We start from the raw sequence: 23,203 nt of genomic DNA, 5'->3' as shown, positions 1-23,203 counted from the left end.
ACATCTCCAACATTTTTAAAAATTAACTTCTGCAGTATTCTGTCATGCATAAAAGACGAACATTATCAATAAAGTGCTTGTTTCAATGGACATCTTTTTAATTTAAAGGGGCCCCTCCTTTCTATTGAAGGTGCAGGCCCTAGTTTTTAAAATCCTGTAACAGCATTTTAATGCACAAGTAATACAGAGTGATAAGAGACAGAACACAAAAACCAGTATCATGTGTTAAGGAGATGCTTGAGGAAAAAGTACCATTTTTTGATTCTATTATGAATGCTGACAACCATTTCAGCTTACTAGAACCACAATTTGCAGCCCAAATATCAAACAAACGAGCGAGAATACACTTTATAGCAAACCCTGCTTCAAATAGCACATTCAATAGAGGGGGAAAGCTCACTGATGAACAAAGGTGAAGCGGACATGAAATGCACTGATCATGAAGTCTGCATGTAGTAAAGGAACTGAAGTCACCGAAATGGAAAAGGCACCTTATTCCAAACACAGACACGTTAAAAACACACTATGAACACTTTTACCTTTGTTACCAATCAAGCACAATCACAACCACATTTCTCAACAGATTGTAACAAAGAAAATAAAAGGCTAATCTTTAAGGAAGCAAATTTTTTTAAACAATTCAATACAACTGTGCAAGATACTATTGCTTCAAATCTGGGTGAATACTCTTTTATTATTCAGATATATGCCTATAAACATCACCATACACAGAGATCTAAATTATGTCGTTCAATGGCTGAGGCCTTTCAAAATATAAATGAATCAATGCACTATCCTAAAGTCTGTGGTGTTGACCTCTTTCTGTGCATACATGATATTTGTAGGCAAGTATCTCGAGAACAAAAGAGGTGTGGTTGTGCAATAGGCCTTACCAAACATGTAAGATAAAAAAAAACACCCTTACACCCCACTAGTTCCACTTGATGTGAAACTTCACATCTTCAAGAAATGCAAGGAACAAAGATGGACTTTGTGTACTTCAGGTCATGGCTGCACAGTTATCAAGATTAAACTCAAAGTAAAATGACTGCCAAGAATTCTCAAGAAACATTGAAATTTTGGCTAATTTGCTTACAGGGTGTGGATGCATACACAGACATACCTAATGACACAGTGCTACATGAATGCTTCATACATACAGGGTTCCCAGGTCCTTGCAAGGTCCTTTTAAGTCCTTTTATATTGAATTTTCGCCAAAAGGCCTTTTAAGTCCTTTTATTTGCCATGCGGTCCTTTCAAATTCTCACACAGGTCCTTACATTTTCTCTGTGACCCTTTTAAGTCCTTTTATCGATAAAATATTACCACAAATTTATTTCCGGAGTCGACTTTGGCGCAAAATACCGACGATTTTTCGCCGCATTGCTATTTTAATCACATGACTACCCAGTCTTGCTCGCGGCGGGAACGTCCTTTTCGGCCTTTCGCGAGTTCACTCTCGTCGTGTCGACCACATTTCTTTGTCTGCTTAACAATTTGAAAGATGCCGGGGAAGTGCTCTTTTCAGGAGAAGTGGCTAAAGGAAGACAAGTATAAAGATTGGTTAATAAAAGACTCGAGCAATAAACATTTGGCATGATGTGCTGCCTGCAAAATATCTCTGAATCTTTCATCAATGGGCGAAAGTATTCTGAAACAGCACATGGTTACCGAAAGACACCAAAGGCAAATAAAAGTATTTCTGAAAGATGCGCGCTTTTGTGTAACTGATTTACTTTCGTCATCGAGAACATCCACAGCCCGCTCCGACCAGCTCTGCAAGTGTGTCCAGTAAGTTGACAATTATTTATCTTTAGCGATTCATTTAGTTAACGATGTGGGTACTTAGAAAAACACATTAAATTAAAGCGTGCATAACATTTTGCGATTTTTTTTCCATTCTTTATTAAGCCTATCGTCTAATTTACGGTGAAGCCAATAGCTTAAAGATCAGTAAATAGCAAAGAATTATTTAAATTAAAAAGTTGAGATTTTCATTTTCTCATGATTCGAACTACAATAGAGTTTTATGCAATCACAAATCTTACTACAGCTTTGCTGCAGAAAATTGATCTGAATTTTTGGCATCTGATCAGGAAAGATTAAAAAGAAAGTATAATTAATAATGTATGCTTATTATCCTATTTTACCAGCAAATACATTATTTTTTGGATTTTTAAAATCAAACAATTTAACATTAAAGCTAAATCAGTTAGCTGAAAATAACTTTCATTTTCAACTATGCTGCCATCTTTATACTTTAACTTAGTTTAGTATTATTTATATTATCATGTCATTAATTATTGCTTTTTGAAACCTGTCTTTTATTCAGACAGAACATAATGTTTACAGACATAATGGTAACTTAAATGTTTTCTTTGAATAGGTTTCGTGATGAGCAATGAACGATTGAAGGCAGAGATCCTGTGGACTCTAAAGATTGTGGAATCACACTACAGTTTCAGATCTGCTGAAAAGTCTGCTGAACTGTTTCGACTTATGTTTCCAGACAGCCAAGTAGCTGCAGAATTTAAGTGCGGTCAAACAAAAGCCAGTTATCTAACTTCATTTGGGCTTGCTCCTCACTTTTCGAAATTGCTTCTGGACTGTGTAAATTCGTCGCCTGAGTATGTTCTTTTGTTTGATGAATCTTCTAACCATAAGACTCAAACTAAACAGCTGGATTTCCATGTTCGTTACTGGAGTGACAATGCTGTAAGGCCTCATTACCTGACCTCGGAATTTTTTGGTCATTCCGCGGCCATAGACCTTCAACAAAAGTTCAATAAGGTAATTAGCGAATCAAACTTCAAGCAAGCTAATTTACTTCAAATTTCTATGGATGACCTTCTGTAAACCTAAACCTTCTTGAGAAAATTAATAACGACATGATTACCAATCACAATGTTGGTTTGTTAAATGTGGGCAGCTGTGGACTCCATGTTATGCACAATGCATTTAGGCGTGGGTGCGAGGCTTCTCAATGGGAGCTTGAGTCATTTCTTACATCTGCTTATATCTTGTTCAGAGACAGCCCAGCCAGAAGAGAAGATTATAGGTTATGTCAAGAAATTGTATTGTTTAGTATTGGTAAAGCTGTAGGGGTGACAAAGAATTGAATTTCATCAATGAAACTTTGCTTATAGTAGATGGATTGCTTTGTCATTTTTTAATCTTAATCTATGTGTATTAGTTTATCATGCTGTTTATGTAAAAGCATGTTTGCATGTGTTACATATATGTATAATAAGAATGCTTAAATAATATCTCAACGTTAAAATAAATGGGCTGTAATGCTTGACAGTTTCGACTCATTCCATCTTTGGTTTAGCATTAGGATCATACTCTTTTCATTCCTCATCTGATCCTCCAAGCCTTGGCATTCCTTCTAGTCACAAGAAAATGTTTGGTCTACACATCTGTACAACACTAGTTGCCCTTCCGTATTCGCAAAAAAACACTCTTTTTTCAAAAAAGGTCTTTAGAAACTTACTCTTTCTTGAACTTTGATCTTCTAGTACTACTGTGCATAGCTCTATTCTCTCTCTCTCTCTTCCTGTTAGAGTGTGTGTGCGAGAGAGAGACACGTGAACTGACTTTTGTATTACACCAAAAGAATGGCTTTCAGGTTTTGCAATTATTATTACTTAGATTTCTAGAAAAACTTGGAACATTAACGGTGTATGTTATCAGCGCGCTAAGGACACTTTTTAAGTTATCTAATCTAATTATGGCAGACAGGCATCAAAATAACTCTTGATTATTTATTACTAGAAATACATGTATTGAGAACATAGAGAAGACCACAGATTCATAAATAATACATCTTTCCGACCACACAAGAGAAAAACTTAAGCATTGATGACTGTCACTTAGGTCCTTATGAATGCATGAAAGGTCCTTTTAAGGTCCTTTTTTGGCACCATCCCTGATCCCTGGGAACCCTGTACATATTCTAGAGCTGGATTTCAACACCTGACTCCTCAAGATAAGCACGACTGGCAGTGGTACAAGCCTTTGATGATGCAGATGGTAAGTCATTTATTTTCAAGAAGGGACTGGTTACAATCAACAGTTTGGGAAAAAAGTAATCCTTTGAAATAACAAACCCATCCAAATTTAATGTTCCTGCATTCACATCTGACAAAAATGTTTTCCAACTAATGCAAGGCATTACATTTATCGAACCATTTTTCTATAATCCTAAGATATGATTTTACAGATCTCTCATTTGTACTGAACTTGCACAGAGAGGATGAGATGAAAATTAAGAGCTTTCTTTCAAAGATTAGTTGTACCAAACAAAAATCCCATACATTCACTTCATTATGAATAACCTTCAAGCAAATTGTGGTATCTGCCTGCAGAAGAGATCATTCTCACAGCTAAGATCAGCTGCAGAGTTTGATGTTGCACTTCACGAGGTGTATAAATCATTTCAGTGATAAATTTGTAGCATTCCTAATAAAAATGATTCTCTCATTACTTGTCTTTGAAGAACTGATCATCTGCTAAAGTTATAAACAGACTAGCACATTACAAACTCTTCTTGTGGTAGAAATAAAGCTCTTGCAGCCAATATTTTCGGGTTTTCCAATGTTTTACCTAACATTGCATAAATCATAAAGTAGAGTGCGCAAAAAACCCATACTATCATTCATAAATACAGTATCTAATACATTTTGCAGTCAAGATCACAAAAGGTGGACGGTCTCCTTTCAACAATGATTAATGAAGTAAAAAACCTGCAATATCAATGTTTCCCACAAACCCACTTGAGATCAGGATCATTCAGTTGCACAATAGTTGTCATTGTCCGCCAGCTGCACTGGCAGCAGTATGCACGTGAACCTGTTCAAAATGAAAAGGCCATAATCAGATCATCTTGAATCAAAAATGGTTTCTAGATATACTTTTGGGGAAAATCATACATGTAATAACGCTGGCTATTTACATTCCCTCAGCAGACTAATGAAAATTGGTTTGAAAATTAAGCATGTGTATAAATAAAAAAATTTAAACAGTAGATACAATAATGATAATTTACTAGTACAAAAAACACAGTCACCCAAGATCCCTCTTCACAGCATGAAAAACAATCCTGATCTATCTAAACTGTCTTCTGTATACATTTAAAATATTTTAGTCTTATGTTTACTATTCTGTCATCTTGATATTCTCACCCTTTGATGGCATAAGATTTGCTTTGAGTTTTCCAAAGTCTGGCACATTGTTTCTCAAAAAGAGATAAGTGGTGTCATGGGTCCACTTGAGATTGTCAAACATGCATACCTTGAAATCACATGCTGTACAGCGCAGTTGGTCACATGTCCTGCAGTTAAGAGTTAACCCTTTAAATGTATGACTAAAACTTATTTTGGTTGCTAGATGGCATTTTAATTCTGATAGGAAACTACCAAAAACAAAATAAAACAAATGATTTAAGACACATATCAGTTAAACTAATAGGAAAACTGTCACATAATTTTAAACTATGACATTTTATGTCTTAACAATTAGAATACAAAACCCATGAAGCATCATGCATGAAAATAATATTTCAAAAATGAGCACGTAATCTGTATTCTGTATTCATAAACTATGCTAAAATATACAAATATGCGCACATACACACCCATGCACACACACATTTGAAATGTGGTTAGGTGTTGGGATAGAGATCATAATTTTACCGATGACTAATGGATGTTCCTTGACCTGTAGGATCTGCACTGCCACCTAAAAATACAGGATAGCATCTGAAAAAGATTATTTTAAGCAATAAAGAAAAGCATTTATACAAATTTAATTTAAAAACGATTGCAGTTTACAACCAGTTCTCTGTCATAAATGAGATTGTTTTTTATTATTATTGTTGTTGTTAAAGCATTATATGGCTATGATATGGTGCTACATAAGCAAACTTCTTTATTATCATTTTTTTGCCATGCATACACTGTTCATAGCATAATATGTATCATCGAATGATTTTCCAAGAAAATGCAAAAAACATGCATGTACACATTGAAAAAGATGATGCTTAGAATTCTTATTCATATTTGTTTCATATCACAAACTCACTTTTTAGAAGATTCTGGTCTATACCTAGAAATACCATCTGTACTGACCGTTACTGCTCCCTCCTTCGTTTTAGCATTCTGTAAAAGCATAACACTTGGATATGAAAAGAAGATTGTGAATATTTCCTACTTCTCATTAATTTCAGTCCAAACTATCATGTTATTATAGAACTGATAAATATAACAATTAAAATACTTGATTCTTGTCCCTTTCTTTCCGAAGATCTTCATAGTTCAAACTCCAAAGTAATTCTTTAAACATAGATTAATAAGACTTCTGATTTTTACATAAGATTTTTCTTTAGTAACTGGCTGAAAATTCTACAAAAGTACTATTTTTAGCTGAAAATATTTTAAGTATTTGCTTCCATCATCTTCATCATTATTGTTGATGTTGCTAGTGTTATCTTGAAAAATCAACTACTGAGCTCTTCGGTTATATCAAGGTCATAAAAAACAAAGTAAAACACAACTTTAATGAATGCACAACAGCTCAAATAAATAAGTGAAAATGAGATGAATAAGTGAGTTGCTTGCTTTGAAGCATACATTCAGAATTTTACACAAGTACACTTACTGTTTTTCTATGGTGTTTTCCAAGGCTATCATCTGATAGGAGATCATTTAGGTCATCCTCTACATTACACCTGTAAAGAAAAGACCAGCATATTAGTAACATAGGAAAAAATATTTGTTCCATAATGACCGAAAGAAAGCCCTTAAAACTGCAAAAATGTCCAAGTGAGTCCTGAACATATGGAAGCAACTCTGTTACCGAAAATTATAAATCCTTTAGAAATGAATGTTTAAAGTAATATAGATCTTAAATAATCACCAAGTTAAAGCATATGCATATATTAATAAATCATAATCATAATTGGATATGTAAGGTCCCCATGTGGACACGTTCTCAGTGGAGTGAACATGAAAGACACAAACAAACTCAAAACACAAGCATCAGCCCTCCTTCTCCTAAAAAAAGTACATGAAGGAAGGATGCTATAATGATCAAGAGGTACGTAATAAACAGGTCTTCTGCTAAGGCTAAATTCTTTGGGGTCCCAGGGACCCCTTCTTCAGATTTTTAAGGGGTCCCTGTTCTTCGGCCAAATTTGAATGGGACCCAATTGACGAAAATTGAAGGGGTCCTCCGAACTTTTAATGCATACTGTACGCAATTTTTTGCGTAAGCAGAAGCCCTGATAAAAGAATATTAGATATTAATGAGGAAGATATTAATGTTAGTTTTATACAAAATTCTTCCCAAAGAGATAAGTCTTGAAGCCAGATTAGGCTAAAGCATATGCATAGATTAACAAATGGATAAGATCACCATGGGATCAAATTGTCTGTGTGCTGCAGCAGAAGCTATATATATCCATGAACAGTGTTCTGCCACCTTCACAGATTGATAATCACTGAAAATTTTATTCATGCTACATAATACTGACAGCACAACAATAAAATGATTGAAGTACAGTTGTAATCACGGACGTGTATTTGAGGTTTGTGGTTATAATCACTGGAGATGGATGGGGGAGGAGGCGGGCAATGAAACAAAACATTTACAATGTAAAAACAGGCTGTAAGATAAGAGAAAGAAAGCACAGCAAATCGGCGCTTGTCACACAAAGAAATTAAGTCTGATTAAATAATTCTTTCTGTGTCTGCATTGTCATCCTGCATATTACACATGCTAAGCATGATTACTTCATATACCTGCTCTTGGTGTTTGAATCGACGGGTTGCTTTCCTTTTTCTAAATATTTTTTCTCAACTTCATCAAGTAAGTCATCTATATCGTCTGCCATGATTGAAAATATATTGTTTACACCACGTTTTCCGTTCGCCAGCTTCTAAACAAACGATCGAGTGTCAATAACTGCTTCATCTAAGTGTTCAGTGTTTACTTGCGCGTCACTATCGACATGTTGGTATCCGACATTTCAGTTACCCAAATAAATAAAAATTTCTTTACTGCTAATTTTATCTCCTTACCAAATATTAGATGAAAACTTACAATTATAGAAGATCCTTATAAAATAAATTTTAAATACATATTTTTTATTTAAAATGTGTTTCCGTTTCTTTTACAAGTCACAGTATATGATTACAGCGAATGTATTGCGCATGCGCAATCCACATAGGAGGGTTAAAGAACAGATGCTGAAATTCATGAAATTATTCCACTAATTTATTACGATATTCATCCTCTTCTCTCTTCAGAAATGGCGAAGACAGATCAAGCACTGATTCTGGATCCACCTAGCGAGCTGCGTTTCAAAGGTACGTGTTTAAGGTAAATGGGTGGCGTCGGCCACACAGCGGTCTGTGCCGATATGATTGACTAATCTAGACACCTATCCGCACAACATAGTCGAGCCGTTTACATCTTTTTAACACGTACAAATATAGTTCCTAGCCAAAGCATGGTTTCTCCGCAAAATAATCTCTTAGACAAATTCCAAAAGTACGCTTACTTTTAGGGAAGGAAACTGGCTTCTTAACAACCTGTTAGAATGTTCACTTGACATTGAGTATGCTCGACTCGCCGAGTTGGGTCTGACCGGTGTAAATCCTGTACTGGTGTAGACACTAAACCAGTACTTACAAACAATGCGGCTTGTTTGTACATTTTTTTTTTTAATTTCATGAAGGATATCCAGTCTACTAATAGTTGTATGCAATATTTGTGTTTCATAAAGATGTAAACAAAAAGGTTTATTTATTCGCTGATTCATTTGACCATCGGCATTGCGCATCATGATCATGAACATGACAACAGTTCAAGGGTTGGTATGCTTAGGCTAAAGAAAACCAGCGTTTTTAAAAACAAAACGTTCTGTTTGATATGCGCAATATGCGTAGACTCATTTAATTCACTCAGGCATTAACCAGTAACTTCCGACAAGCATTATATGTTCACCAAATTTGAATAGGTTCAAGGACTCATCTAGATAACAATGTAAACTATTTTACAGTTTCAGTGGTTTATAAAATGTATCGTGAAACTAATTTTCTTGAAACTCTGACCCAAGCAATAATCAAGTGACCGTTAGAGGGAGCGTTATATAGGCTGTGATGCTTAGGCAAATGATAGCCACTCCCTTCTGCTGCTACTACTAGTAAAAACTTTGTTTGCTGTCTGTTAGGAGGAAGATTCTTCCATTAATAATTTCAAGTTCTTAAAAGATATCAAAGAAAATAAGGTGCATGACATTTTATGACAAGAATGTATTATCCTGTAATATTTTTTGTAACTTTTTTATTTAACTTAACATTTGAAGAATGCTGAAAACACACCTCTTCCGTAAACATTACTCCTAACAACCTTTCCCATAATGCTAGTCCTTTTTCACACCCTTCTTTTTGCAATATCATGTTACGCTCAGCTCTTTTTCTTCTTATTTGGTTCCTCTTTGAGTTTTCTATATTTTATTTTGTTCTTCGTTTGGTATGGTTGTTTATTCTTTTATAGTCATATGTTGATTTATTTGTTTTCCTGTCCCTTGTATGCTGTCCGTGTTTCGTTCTTGTTCTTAAGCGCTAAGAGCATGCTCCTTAGGAGTGCGAATATGCGCTTTATAAATTTTGCATTTATTATTATTAAATAAAGAAAGGAAGTATGGAAAATGAAAATATAAAATTTGAATCATCAGATCAGACAGATGCTTTGCTTCATGCCTTTTTATAAATATGTATTTTAACACTCTGAAATAGTTCAATGTGTCTGGCTTTTTCCATTAAAAGTCATTAAGGGCCTTGCAAATAAGCATGGTTTGTGTCATGAATCTGATCATAATATCTTTCCAAGGAAAAAGGCCTGTAAATAAAAGCTTGGAATATGACATTTGGTGCACTAGTTATATCGCTATAATTTGGGCATTGTTTTTGTAAACTTATATTTTATGATGTGTCCAAATTTTAGCTAGGTAACATAAATAGAATTCTGGTGCAACAGACACATTTTTATTAAAACATGTCATAAGAATAGAAATAATCTTTTCAATTTTTGTAATTGTATTTTGAAAAAAATTGTTACAAATAAATGTTCTGGTTATATTTGGTAAGATTGAAAAATAAGAGTTAACACTGTAACTACCATTTCATTCTGGGGTTGTGGCACTTCTTATGGCAGATCAATATTTTCTGAGCTTTTACTGTAATGATGGTGTATAGGAATTATGGAGTTACATGCTTACTTTTACATCTTTATTTTGAGTGTGACACTCATACTGAGTCATAGGTTCCAAGTGTTATATTAGTACAGTTAAAGCAGTGAAATCTTGTGAGTGGAAAATGGTTTTCATTTACATTGCCTTTCAGTAGTCTGTCCATTTACTTTTACCATGTCTGACCACTAGACAGTGATTGTTCATTGTTATTTAGTGTAGCGGGAGCGCTGTTTAGGTCAGTTTTAGTACTTCTGGTAATGGTGATATATTCTGTGTTATTCTAGTGATGATAGGTCACACAAATATCTATAAGTTCTGGCTTTCAGAACCTTATAAATTGTTAACAAATGCCTAATGTCTGTCCAAGGAGAAGAAAGTGATAAACATTTATATTTGAAAGATTAATTGTACTTGAGTTTATCCCATACTTGTGGGTAAAGACAGGTATCAGCATGTTAGTAATCAAATCATTAGTTAAACTGGATGATGTGGTATTTTGAATTCTTTTTGATGCACTGTCATTTAAGCATTAGCTGCAGTTTTAAAACAAATTACTAACCTGTCAAGTTAATGTCCCATTTTCTTATCTAGCAGTAGCACATTGTATAACATCCTGTCCATTCATTTCATTAATAATCCCTATTGATAAATGAGTGCAATGAAGCAGAATCACGGCAACTTTTATACCATGGATGAATATCTGGGACTTGGAATGAACCATGATCATTGTATTTTTAATTACACAAATGAATCGTTATTGAAACAAAAAATAAATTTGCATCATGTTTAATGCATGTGTAATTTAAAGCTTTAGATGACGTAGGTGACCGTTTGGTGAAGGGACAAAGTTTTAATCGAAAGTGCACTGTTGGAAATTGATTAATGGGGTTTATTTTTTGTTGTTGTTTTATTGTTGACTAATGCACATGAAGTGATTGTTCTGTGAACTTAGCATAAAATGTTTATCATTAGAGTAAATGAGCATAAACCACAATCAAACAAGAGCCACCTCATCATCATAAAAGAAATAATGTGCAACAACCAGACTGGAGCAAAACTACATTTTATAAATCTGGTTTATGACAACCTTTTTTTTAGTTTGCAAAAAATAGATCTCTTTAAAAACTCTGTTGCTTCATTCCTCTTTAGTTGTACTACACAGTGCACAAAAAAAGGTGTGGATAACATGCATCCAGCCATTTGTAAATGTCATTCTCAGGAGTGGCAGTATTGACAAAATCTGTCATGCTTGGTAATGTATCACAAGAAAAGGTGGGGCATGTAGTTGCCAAACTGTTTGGAGGACAAGGTTACCTTTGTTTAAATACCAGGAATAAGATCTTGCAAAGGTAATCATGAAAGCTACAAGGTATATTTGGAAGCAGATGACTCAGAAATAGTGGTATGGTGCCAGGATAGCCACATGTTCTGAGATGTAGATCAGCATCAGAGATAATAGGCTAACAGTCTACAAAAAGTCGAAACATGCTGTCAGTAGATGACAACACGGGAGGGTAGGGGGTAAAGTACCTCAGATCAGGTTTGCAGTAGCTGTGACTGCCTAAAAACACAATCCTTTTGATAATGACATCCTAGTCTTGTGACTTTTTTAAACATGAGTAGAGTGTTGTATAGAAGTTCATAATGTTGATTATAAGAAATGTGTGACTTTTTGCCTACTAAGTGCATTTAAAGCAACGTACTCATAAAACCGTGAATATGAGACATGACTACTCCTATAAAGCATCCTGCACACTTTCATTTGACAAGGCACTGCAGGAAATATTTCACCCTTTTTTCATACTTTAATTGAAAGGTCTACCATAATGGCAAAGTGATTTTTCTTATTCATGCTTACTGCTGATAGTCACAAAGCTAAAACCCCATTTCGCATGACTCACTTGCATAGTTTAGCAGTTGGATATCAGTGTCGTATTAGCATGTTTTTATTCCATTGCATTGACTGAGATCGTGATAAGCTAAATCAGCTACATCAAGGTATCATGGACTTTGACCTTATACTTAGTTTTATATTCAGTCTGGTTTGACATTTGCATTTTTTCTTTTAAAATTTCTTTAAAATTATGGATTCATTTCATCACTGTCAAACTTACTATTTTAAAGTTTTTAAAGAGATACTGATATAATTTAGCTTCTAAAGATCACTGTACACTATTTGCCTCAGTTAAACAACCACAGTACATTACTCCACATGAGTAGAAGTTTACTATTCTTATCTAGAAAACTATGATTCTTCATTTTAAAAACCTCCCTCAGCACCTTTTTTGCCAAAGTGACTGGGTTTAGTTCAGTATTAGATTTGGGTTATTATGCAAGTGGATTTTAAAACATCATTTTTAAGGTCAGTGTCACAGGAGAGTTTCCCCACACATAAGAATTTAATTAGCTCAGACATTATTATAATCCAGAGCTCTGTGGTTGGTGGCACACTAGCTAAAGCGCATGTCACCATGACATTGAGAATCGGGTGGTGGCTTTATATCTCTGGACTCGCCCATACCTCATTTTGAATGTGACACCTGTTTATAGTTCTAGCCGTTGGTGGTTTTCTCTGTGTACTCCAGTTTCTTCCAACCTGTCTCTCAGTATGTGTGTGTGAGAGACGATTTTAATGATACTGAATGAATTTGTGAGATGCATTTGATGCCTACTGAAAATATGTGCTGGCACAACTTCATATACTGTGCCTTGAGTATGCCTTTGTCGGTGGAATAAACAAGTTTTTATTAAATTTTGATGAAGTGTAATAGGTAAATGAAAACTGAAGTTCAACGTTTTGTCTTTGTGGCAGGACCCTTTGTAGATGTGGTGACAGCAGATTTGAAACTGACAAACCCCACAGAGAAAAGGATATGCTTTAAAGTCAAGACAACAGCACCAAAGCGCTACTGTGTTCGACCCAACAGTGGGATTTTGGAGCCCAATAAATCAGTTACTGTTGCAGGTGCTTTTGCCTATACTGTACCTGACTTCTGGTAACAGATTTAGTGTATTCTTTAGATGATTTCGTCAAGTATCGTAGTGCTCCTTGCAGGCTAAAGGTTTTTTTATTTATGTGGGGGGGGGAGGGGGGATTATTAATGGGCAGTATATGTTTCATCTGTTGAAAGAATTGACACTTAAAATCTTAAAAAAAATAATTTGAAAACTGAAGTCATTGAGATTTAGTGGCTTTAGTTTTGTGCATCTGGATGCAGGCATATACATAGCATAGCTCATTAGTGTGTGTGCATGTGAATGAACAAAGATAAGATGATATTAAAATATAAACAAAACATCATTTTTCTTGATTTCAGTGATGCTTCAACCTTTTGAGTATGACCCTAGTGAGAAGAACAAACATAAGTTCATGGTGCAGTCTATGTATGCCCCAGATGGAAAAATAGAGAGCCAGGACCAGCTGGTGGGTCTCTATTTAATTAAGAGGTGCTTGAACTGGAGCACGAGTTTGTTTTTTAGAATTCACTTATTTTACTCCTTTTCTACTGTTTTAATTAAGCTTTTACTTTTATTAAATTTTGTTTATAACACCGATCTATTTGGGGATTTTATATCTCATGCAAGTGAGTACAGTGACTAATGTGAAGAATCTGCATAACAAATTTATTTGCATGAAGCATGAGTGGAAAGTTTAATGTTGGTTATTGAAGACATAGTTCTTATATCTTATGACTGATATGGATAAATGTGACTGGTGAAAAGAGTTGTGTGAAGGGGACTCGTGCTCAATTTTCATATGTGAAATAAGCTGTATACCATGATTTTTAAATTTTTTTTAAGACGGTTCATCCATTTTTGTTTCAAATTTGCATGCTGTTAGTATTGTATTTTGAGCATTTTGCCACCATATTTCTGTTGAGGTGACAGTATTGTCAACCAGTAAAAGTAATTTGGAATGCAGTGTCCTTTCAAACACAAAATGAGAAGTATTTTTTAAGAACGATTTGGTTTTTTTTGTTTTTTTTTATATGTTATCAAAATCCCGTTGACAGATGTGACAATTTGCTATGAAAAAAGATTGTTTAAGCTTAGCTATACAGTTATGCACTGTCAGCAGGTTCTCTTCTTCTCTTTCCCCTTATCTATCTGACTCACTGTTGCATGGGTGTTAATGTATGCATTTGCTATCTTCCTAGTTTCTTGCACTGTAGTGCACCAAAATTGTTTTGGATGGTGTCTAGGCTGTACAGATTAAAGCAAAACTTTGTCAAAGGTAGTCTAAATGTGGAATAGTCAGGGTTAGTCCTGGCATAGTTTTGAGACCACAATAAAAAATTTTATGACTCGTACCTGATTACACTTGTAAGGCAGACTGAGTGGACAAGAAAAAGGAAAGAAGCACAGGGGAAATATTTGTAGGTGTTAACATCTTTTATCACATTTTCCCCTTATGTTTTACAGTGGAAGGATGCTCCTCCAGAGAGTTTGATGGACACAAAACTGAAATGTGTTTTTGAGATGCCTGAAACTCCACCACAGGTAAGAAATTATCAACATGAGAGAGAAATGCACTAAAATATTTTATAGGTTTAGGGCAGTTTAGCTGTCACAAGATGCAGGTTGTTATAATACTATGACCCAAAGCATGTATTATGGTGAGGATATCAAAACACTGCTGGAGTTAACCTGGAAACATTGGCTTAATCTTATCCACATGTTGGCTTGTATGCACTTAATGATTTTGTAATATTTTACTTATCCTTTTTATACCTGGCTGGTACATAAGGCCTAGAGACCTCCATTTTTTTTTCTTTCATAGAGTAAGTCTGAAAGGATGTTGATTCTGAAGATTTTTAATTGTGTATTCCTCTTAAGTTCTTTGGATCTCTAGATTTCTTTTATCATGGCCAGGGCTTCTGCTTACGCAAAAAATTGCGTACAGTACGCATTAAAAGTTCGGAGGACCCCTTCAATTTTCGTCAATGGGGTCCCATTCAAATTTGGGCGAAAAACAGGGACCCCTTTAAAATGTGAAGAAGGGGTTCCTGGGACCCCAAAGAATTTAGCCTTAGCAGAAGCCCTGATGGCTAAGGCTTGATTTGGATGAGAGTGGTGTCCATTCTGTCTAGAGGGTGACAGCTCTTCATCACATTTCATCTTTGGTCCTTTTCTCTGCGTATGGTTTAGTGTATACTGGTGGTATGCAAATCTGTGACATTATTACCTATGTTTCTGAACTGGTTTATGTGTCTTTGCAACGAGTTTCATTTTTCTTGAGCATTTTATTTCACCTATAACATGTGTGCCATATATAAGATCTGTACATCATTTGGATCACTTGTGCCGACTTGACTGAAACTTTCTTGGCACTGCGGACCATGCAGTTTTCCATTTTCTGATCTGTGGGTCTGTGCTTTATGGCTGCAATTTCTGCAGTATAGATCTTGTATCTCTGTTCCTCAATGATATTGCTAATGATGAGTGTTTTATCGTGGATTCATGGTTTTATGTTGTCCTGCTCCACATGTTTTGAGACTGCTTTTTGAGTGCTTGGATACTCAACTGTATTGCCCTAAAACTTGAAGGGAAGTATTCAGACAAATCTTTAACTCCCCTTGATGGAGACTTGAAATGTTGCTCTGTTGGCATTCTCACTTCTTTTGCCTGTGTTTACTTTAAGTCCAATTTTTGATGCAGTTTTGGTCAGATTGTTGATCTTTTCCTGAGCATTCTTGGGTTGGCATAGTGTAGCAATGTCATCAGCATAATCTGTCTTCCAGTACCAACATAAGGGTCCAGAGGATTTCTCTTTTCTTGTCTTTAGTGAATCACAGTATTTTAACTCATTTATATCGCAGTCTTTTGTATTAAAAATAATTCATTTAGTTTTTAAAACTGTTTGATTTTATTCTATGATAGGTTCCAGTCCAGGAATCAATGCAGGAAGAAAAGGCAAAGATTACAAAAACGGAACCAGTGACCCCACCAAAGGCAAGATACTTGTTAATTTGTTTGAAATCTGAAGTATTATTTTATAGACAGTATTTTCTTTTGCATATTTCTTTTTGGATGTTTTGGTGTACTTTTAGAGATGAGGATTTGTATCTTCATTGGATTTATAGTTCATTAGAGTTCAACTTATCTTGCCGTATTGCATTCATGTTCTTGCTTGTGCCCATATTATATGTAGTTCACAATTGCAGACAATTGGTGGATCAGGTGACGACCTGAAAAGAATGGCAGATGAAAATCGTAGGTTACAGGCAGAGGTCAATACATTGAGGCAGAAAATAACCAACTGAAGGTTAGTATTTTTTGAGGGTCAGACAAAAAAATGTAACATTTTCTGTTCAAGGGTGTAGGTAAGGGGAGGATTCATTACAGAAATTAAAACTTTTTTTTAAATTTCTAATTTTAATGAAGGACACTTTTGAGAGAACTAGAATCAAGGGTACATACATTTTTCATCTTGTTTTGGTGCTCAACCCCCAACAATATTGTTTTAGTCCCAAGTAATTTTATTTGGTAATCATGTCTTCTGTGCACATTTTATTTAGTTGTCAAGGTTTATTCTGTGATGGGTAATTTCTCTTCGTCAATACTATAGCAATTTTTTTTCCAAGTGTTGCTTTGCTGTGATGTTTCTGTTAAACGTACACCTATAAGAAGACACTTTTAAGTTGCACAACTGTTCTCCTAAAAAAATTTGGTGAGTAGATGTTTAAATTTTTAACTAAAACATTTAGATGAACTTATCTATAGTTTTGTTTTATTCTTGCTTTTATATATATATTAAACACTGCAGGATGAAGGTACCAGGCTGAGGAAGATAGCCATGTCAGACACTGTGTCATCCACTCCATCTGTTCCTAGCCATTCATCAATGTCTACAGTATCCACAGCTAATCCCTTTCCTCCTGTTGTCTACATCATTGCTGCGGTTATCATTGGTCTGTTGATCGGAAAACTTATCCTCTGAAAAACTCTTCCTGCCATGTCACAACAAAGTTGTGAATAAATACTTTGTAATTAAGGACAGTCCACCTCGCAAGACTTGACTGATTGTTACTGATTTTGATACTTCTGCACTGCCCTTCCACAGGGACATTTCCTTTCTTCACCAATAAAATAGGGGATTAAAAAGCCTAGAATAACGTACAAACTAGGATTTGATTGTTAGATGTTAGCTGTCCCAGCTAATGTCTCAAGTGCTTTTTCTTAAACATGGATTCAAATATATGGAAATATGGGTTTTGAGGGACAGACTTAAACTTATATTGCTAACAAGATATTGAAATGATCATTTGGCAATTGCCAGCCCAAGAAAAATGCAGCATTCTGAATAGCTATCTTTGAAAGATTGAATGCGATCTTTTTGTTTTCATGAATTCTCAGACAGATGTTAAAAGTGACAAAAATGAAAATATTTGCATTTAAAATTTTCCCCTCACAACTTAGCAGATAATGGCATTAAGGAGTTTTATGGAATCTATATTTTCTTTTATATCCAGGGCAGAGTACTCTGTGTGAAAATGAACAGTGTTTCATGTCCATGGTGAAATAAATACAAAGATGAGTGATTCTCTTGGCAGTTTTGTCTGCTTTTTTTTTTTACCTTTTATTGTATGGAGTAAACTGATATTCAACCTAATGGTTCAATTTTTCTCTTCAAACAACAAGCATTAGTGATGATTTTGCAGCCCCTGTAAGATGTATTTAAAGACATTTTAAAGAATATTATTCAGTCAGAATATCTTCATCTGCTTGGTTCTTTTTTTTTCTTTCTCCTGAAAAGATGACAGTCGATATTCATGAGTTAATGTCTAAGCCTAAAAAGGTTTTAGGGAGCTGAGGTTATATCCTCAGAAGTCTTCAAGTATTACTGTTCTGTTCTAGATACACGGTTTTATTTGGTCCAGTATGTACCAAAAGGCTTGATTTATTTTGAATGTCAGGAAACTTTTTAGAAATAATCTTGAGCATTCATGATAAAGGAGGATCACAATTATAACATAATGAACTTGACATCAGAATCATTATTTGGGATCATATGGGTTGAAAATCCTTATCCCTCTCCATTTTGTAAGTGAGGAATAAAATCAGTTTATAGTCCTAATTTGCATATTGATAGAGGCAACTGTAAAGGTTAGCTTGCAGTGTTTGGAAATAGTGCTATATGGAATGTGTTACAATGCAATAGAATTTATAAAAACATTTCCCAAGGTGATGCTTCGAAAAGTCACAAGGCCTGTAAAATATCTGGGGAAGCTTTTGACCTTAAATCGCCTTTATTCTGGTTTAAATAAAGGCCATGAACAGATAAGCAAGTTATAAAGCACAAGTTCTACATCATATTGCACGTTAATGGTATTTTTACTTAAAAATATGAACACTTTAGCAGCACTGAAATCAATGTCTTCATGAGCATGCCGTCATGAGTGTGTGCACACAGGTGTAAAATGTGACTAATATTTATCAAGAGTTCACCTCAGGTAAAAGACTGGTCAGTGGAAACATTGATAGGAGGGAGGGGGCAACCAAATTCTCTTCATTAGAGATTTTTATGCCAAGGAATAGTTTTTTTCCCTTTTGTAATATTTGCGTATTATAAAATTTTGAATCTTAAATTTATCCTTGGGAGGTAATTCCTTATGGTTCATTAAAATGTTTAGCTTGACAGATATTTTCAAATCCAAATAGCTGAGACCTGCAAGTAAATTGCCCAACTGGATAAAAAGTCAATTAACAGCTGCGTATTTACTTTCATAATTGGACATGTCCTGAAATCAGCTGAACACTCAGGAAAACCAACAAACTGTCCCCTTTTTGTCTACCTTACTCTCCCGAAGAACAGCAAGATGCAAGTTGTAAATAAATGGAGATAAAGAATGCTAAAATGAGGAATCTTAGGTTCCTTTCTACTTGCAGATTGTCACCAATAAAGTGAAGGTGACTGTCCCGGGTTCAGCTCTCATCTTGGGCACACTGTTCTTTTGCTGCTTGTGACATTTGTTTACAGGGCTGGCTACCTTGCAGCAATATAGCCTTAGTTGCTGGCTTGGCATAAAACACCAGCCACTCCCCCATCCCTCTACAGAAACTTTTTCAAGGAGGGGTTAACAAAAATGCAAAGCTGAAGTTTTAATCTCCATTTTAAACATGATTGAGCCACACTTCAACTTAAATCTTGCACTGTGGAAAACACTGTTAGACCTGAACGTTGCCGATCAGCTTTGAAAAGGGCATTAACAGTCAAAATGATACTGAAATCCTTGCTGTTCTCATGTGGTTCGTGAATATGATAGGTTTCTTTGTTTATTAACAGCCTTCAGGAATCAGTACTTGCCAACAGTTTAAAAAAAACTGTCAGTACATCATTAAAGTTTATTTGATTTAGGAGCATTTATAAAGCAATATTTTTTATTAAAAATCCTTCATTTTTCTGTGTAGGTCAAAGAGATTTATGTTGTATTTCAGCTTGGTACATTTTTCTTTGCTTGTGCTAGTTTAAGATTTTGCATACAGCATTCTTCATAATGTAATTTTCTTAAAAACTTATGGTCATAGATCATCGGAATGAGTTTGTCTTAGCAAATCATTTATGATTTTTGTAACAGAGTCTGTTTCAGGAAAATCAATTTTTGAGTTGAAAGTGAGCTTGAGTCCGTCTCTGAAGTTCTGAACCGAAACCAGGTCTAATGAAGAGACTGGTATCAGAATCTTAAGTGGTATTGTGTTGTTTGCAAACGCAAATAAATGGCTCGACTGTAACATTCAGTATAGTGAGACCATTTCATCACATTTTGAAAGAGTGTTTAGTGGTAGATTTGTGCACATATGGAAAGCATGTGGTTTTTGGTTTAAGCCTTCCTGATCTCTTCTTGTCTGTATGCCTTTAGAGAAATTGAATAAATTTTGGGGAATAAATGAGAGGCCCAACTTGAATTTATGTTGTTGAGTCTTCTTCCCTAAAAGATTTGGAGCAATGTTTTTCTGCCACCCACAATCCTTTCCCCTTAGAACATAGATTTTGTTCTTTTTATGTGAATAGCTAACATCGTGTACATGTGTAGATCATGTTATGAAAAGGTATAAAAGGGAGAGTCAGTAGTTTAAAAAAAAAATACAAGCTCCTCCTCAAAAAATATCATCAGCAAGAATAGCCATTTGTGCATTAATTTTTTTTGTCAAATGAGAAATAGACAACAGAATGCAGAAGGTGTGCCTGTAGATATGAAGATTGTATTTCTTTTTTTTCTTTTTTTTTTTTTTTTTTTTAATCTGTTGTAAAATTTTGTGTTTTTTTAAAGGGTTTCTTCACTGCAACTGACAAGCTACATAGAATTTAAAAATTATTTACCTACAAATATAATCATTTTTGGAAAGGGATGTCATCTTGCCCATAACAGAAGTATGTACAATTGTTTAGCCCTTTTTTTTTTTTCAAAAGAATGGAACCTAGGAACAGGGTTTTTTATGACTAATAATATGATCAGTCAGCCAACAGCTAACATTTTTGCACATTTTGTTTGCCTTAAGTTTCTGTTGAAATCTGTGAACAAGATGACATAATAATTTTCTATAGGTGGCAGAGCATGTGAGCATTTGATTGGCCTTTGTATGGTGAAGAACTGAACAGCGCATATTACATTTCATGAATTCGTATGGGCTTATGCAGATAAGGTTTGACTGGCTCCTGTTGAAAAGGAATCAGGTGCTAGTTATTCTTTCGATATGCTGTAACAGGATGTAAGTGGACCTTAATCTAATAATGGATTGTTTATCCATTTTTAACATTTTGACTTTTGCACCTCGGATACAGAAGCCCCAGTCTGTAACTGCTTTATTCCTTCAGGTAGAATATTTGTCATTGCACTTGCGACCTCTAATCAGCTCCCATGGCTGACTATATTCTTGACATTGTTGACACATCAGTTTCTACACTCACAAGATGATTATCAGATTTGTTCCAAGCTGTATATAACTGCTTGCAGTTTGTTTTTTTTGTTTTTTAAGACCCTCTTAAGTACAGTGTGCCAGCATCTCTTGCAGCTTACTCAGATGATAATGTGTGCGTGAACAGGAGAGCAAGTAAGCTGTGTGATTCAGATGTCTGAAAGAAATTCTATTAGCAGAGAGGCATCTGTATGCATTCATTCTAAGAATATAATAGTACATTTCTGTATTTGATATTTCACTAAAGGGATTCCTGAGAGAAAGTTATATATATATAGTTTATACTAAGATACACAGGTAAATGCAACCAATGTATATAGTCTGCTCTTGTCCTTATACGCCATAATCTTTGGAAGCAGAATTAAAGTGGTAAATGCAGATTTCTTTGTACAAAGTCCCTTGGTGAAAGGGCAATAAATTTTTACTTTGTATCCATTTTAGTGAAGATGCAGATGCGGGCCTACGTAGAAATAAAATGTAGGTGTGCATGGAGGAAAAAATTGGGAAAAATCTGAATATATGTAGTACATGTCAGTGATTAAAGTCAGGCTAAAGTATTTGTGTATATTTTGTTTGGTGTGACTGTGAACGGCTTCTGTTACATCCTTGTGCAATATGTGCATTCTTGAGACTGTCTTTTGTGAAAAGTCTTCTTGCAGTTTTGAGTATTCTGTATATAAGTTGTTCAGTCTGCTTTTCTTTGGATGTTATCTATGCAGAGAATCTTGTCATGTTGAGTATTTTAGTTTTTCCAGAATGAAGCTTAATCTACATTCTGTCTTGCAGTGGCATGAATTGTGGCTGCTTTCTACATTATAGTCTAGAATTGCAGCCTGTTTTTCTAGAGCACTATTCATTTTTATAGAACTGCACAGATAGATCTGGGCGATATTTTGGGGGAGGGGTTAGCAAACAAGGTAGTAGTGAATGAGTGATGTGAAGATGCTATCAGATAAAATTTTGTAATCTTTTTCTCCCCAAGTTTTAAATTGTATGGGTTAAATGTTGATGCCTTACAGTTGAGAGTATAGTTTTTCATTGCAGGCATTCAATAATAATGGTCTGAACTTTTTTTGCACTTGCGTGACAAATGTTTCTGTTTCTCCAGTTTCATTAAAAGTTGCTTCTCTCCAATGTAGAGTGCCAAGAACTCTCTCTCCTTTGTATGTCAGATGTTTATTGTGTCATAATCATCTGGTTACTGAAGTATTACCATGAAATCTCCAGCAAAGCATCTTGCATCAGTTGATTTTATATAATTGAATCATCTGTTAGCATTTGCATCCATTGGTTTGGGGAATACTTTAGGTAATGTGAAAGTGAAGCCTAGGTGCTAAGCAGCACTGTACAAAAGCAAAGTTGTATGGAAAGTGCATTATCAGAACCAATTATTAGACATGTATAGGTAATGTTAAAAAGTTCCTTTTGGATATTTGCAAATTTCTATGCAGTATGGGATTTCACACAAGCAGGTTTGTTGGGTGAAAGGGTGCCCTTGGCTTTCATTTATCCACTGGCTAAATTATACATCTACAGTACAGTCCTGGAAAATACTGTTAATTTTCAATAACAGTTACATAAGATGGGGTTGGGAAGGGGTGCCCATCAATATCTGCTCAGATATTTTTTCTTCCCAGAGCTGTGCAGTATAAAGGGGGTTAAGAAAGGGGAAAACGTTTACAGAGGAATTCTTCATTCATGAACTTGTTAAAGGTATTTACAGCCTTTGCCCCAATGATAGACTCCTCACACTCTGCATCGTAAGGTTAACTCTAATAATCTGAGCGTAAACGGTAATGAATTGCCTCCCTTGTATCAATTTGCTGCATTGTTGACATTGATCAATATGGATCTATCGTAGCATGGAGAGGCTGGTATACATTTGCAACTCATGTCTTTATTATTGTTATTTCTAGCAGCCATTCCCTTGAGGTTAGGTTGTGATTCCTAAGTAACTCTACTTTCAGATGATAATCAGTGGGATCTCGTGAGATTAGAACATGTCAAGTCTACAGTGGTAATTTTTCTGCA

General features: G+C 35.0%; 2 protein-coding genes across 2 annotated transcripts; one reads left to right on the top strand and one right to left on the bottom strand.

Annotated features, from left to right (window-relative positions):
- Window positions 1-4,016: 4,016 nt before the first annotated feature.
- Window positions 4,017-8,042, bottom strand: LOC112576548 (protein C8orf37-like). The gene is made up of 6 exons (XM_025259089.1): window positions 7,800-8,042; window positions 6,658-6,727; window positions 6,082-6,158; window positions 5,694-5,759; window positions 5,184-5,332; window positions 4,017-4,851 (listed from the first exon to the last, which is right to left on the bottom strand). The coding sequence occupies exons 1-6, from the start codon at window positions 7,889-7,891 to the stop codon at window positions 4,754-4,756; spliced, it is 552 nt and encodes a 183-aa protein (XP_025114874.1). The 5' UTR covers window positions 7,892-8,042; the 3' UTR covers window positions 4,017-4,753.
- Window positions 8,043-8,189: 147 nt separating this feature from the next.
- Window positions 8,190-22,310, top strand: LOC112576545 (vesicle-associated membrane protein/synaptobrevin-binding protein-like). Its single transcript, XM_025259087.1, is given in 8 exon segments — window positions 8,190-8,366; window positions 13,068-13,220; window positions 13,573-13,679; window positions 14,678-14,755; window positions 16,136-16,207; window positions 16,420-16,498; window positions 16,501-16,520; window positions 17,022-22,310. Coding segments are annotated over 8 exon segments (741 nt in total). The 5' UTR covers window positions 8,190-8,308; the 3' UTR covers window positions 17,196-22,310.
- Window positions 22,311-23,203: the final 893 nt, after the last annotated feature.

This window comes from Pomacea canaliculata, linkage group LG12, assembly GCF_003073045.1.
Source record: "Pomacea canaliculata isolate SZHN2017 linkage group LG12, ASM307304v1, whole genome shotgun sequence".
Classification (NCBI taxonomy): Eukaryota; Metazoa; Mollusca; class Gastropoda; order Architaenioglossa; family Ampullariidae; genus Pomacea; species Pomacea canaliculata.
The sequence above is the reverse complement of the archived record's forward strand: the minus strand, read 5'-3'. Positions and strand labels throughout refer to the sequence as shown.

Bases quoted from the DNA above. Each gene is read 5' to 3' on its own strand.
- LOC112576548 (XM_025259089.1), bottom strand. From the start codon at position 7,891: ATGGCAGACGATATAGATGACTTACTTGATGAAGTTGAGAAAAAATAT. The intron at 6,728-7,799 runs GTATATGAAGTA...TTTTCTTTACAG, and splicing joins GATTCAAACACCAAGAGCAG to GTGTAATGTAGAGGATGACC. The intron at 6,159-6,657 runs GTAAGTGTACTT...ATGCTTTTACAG, and splicing joins GAAAACACCATAGAAAAACA to AATGCTAAAACGAAGGAGGG.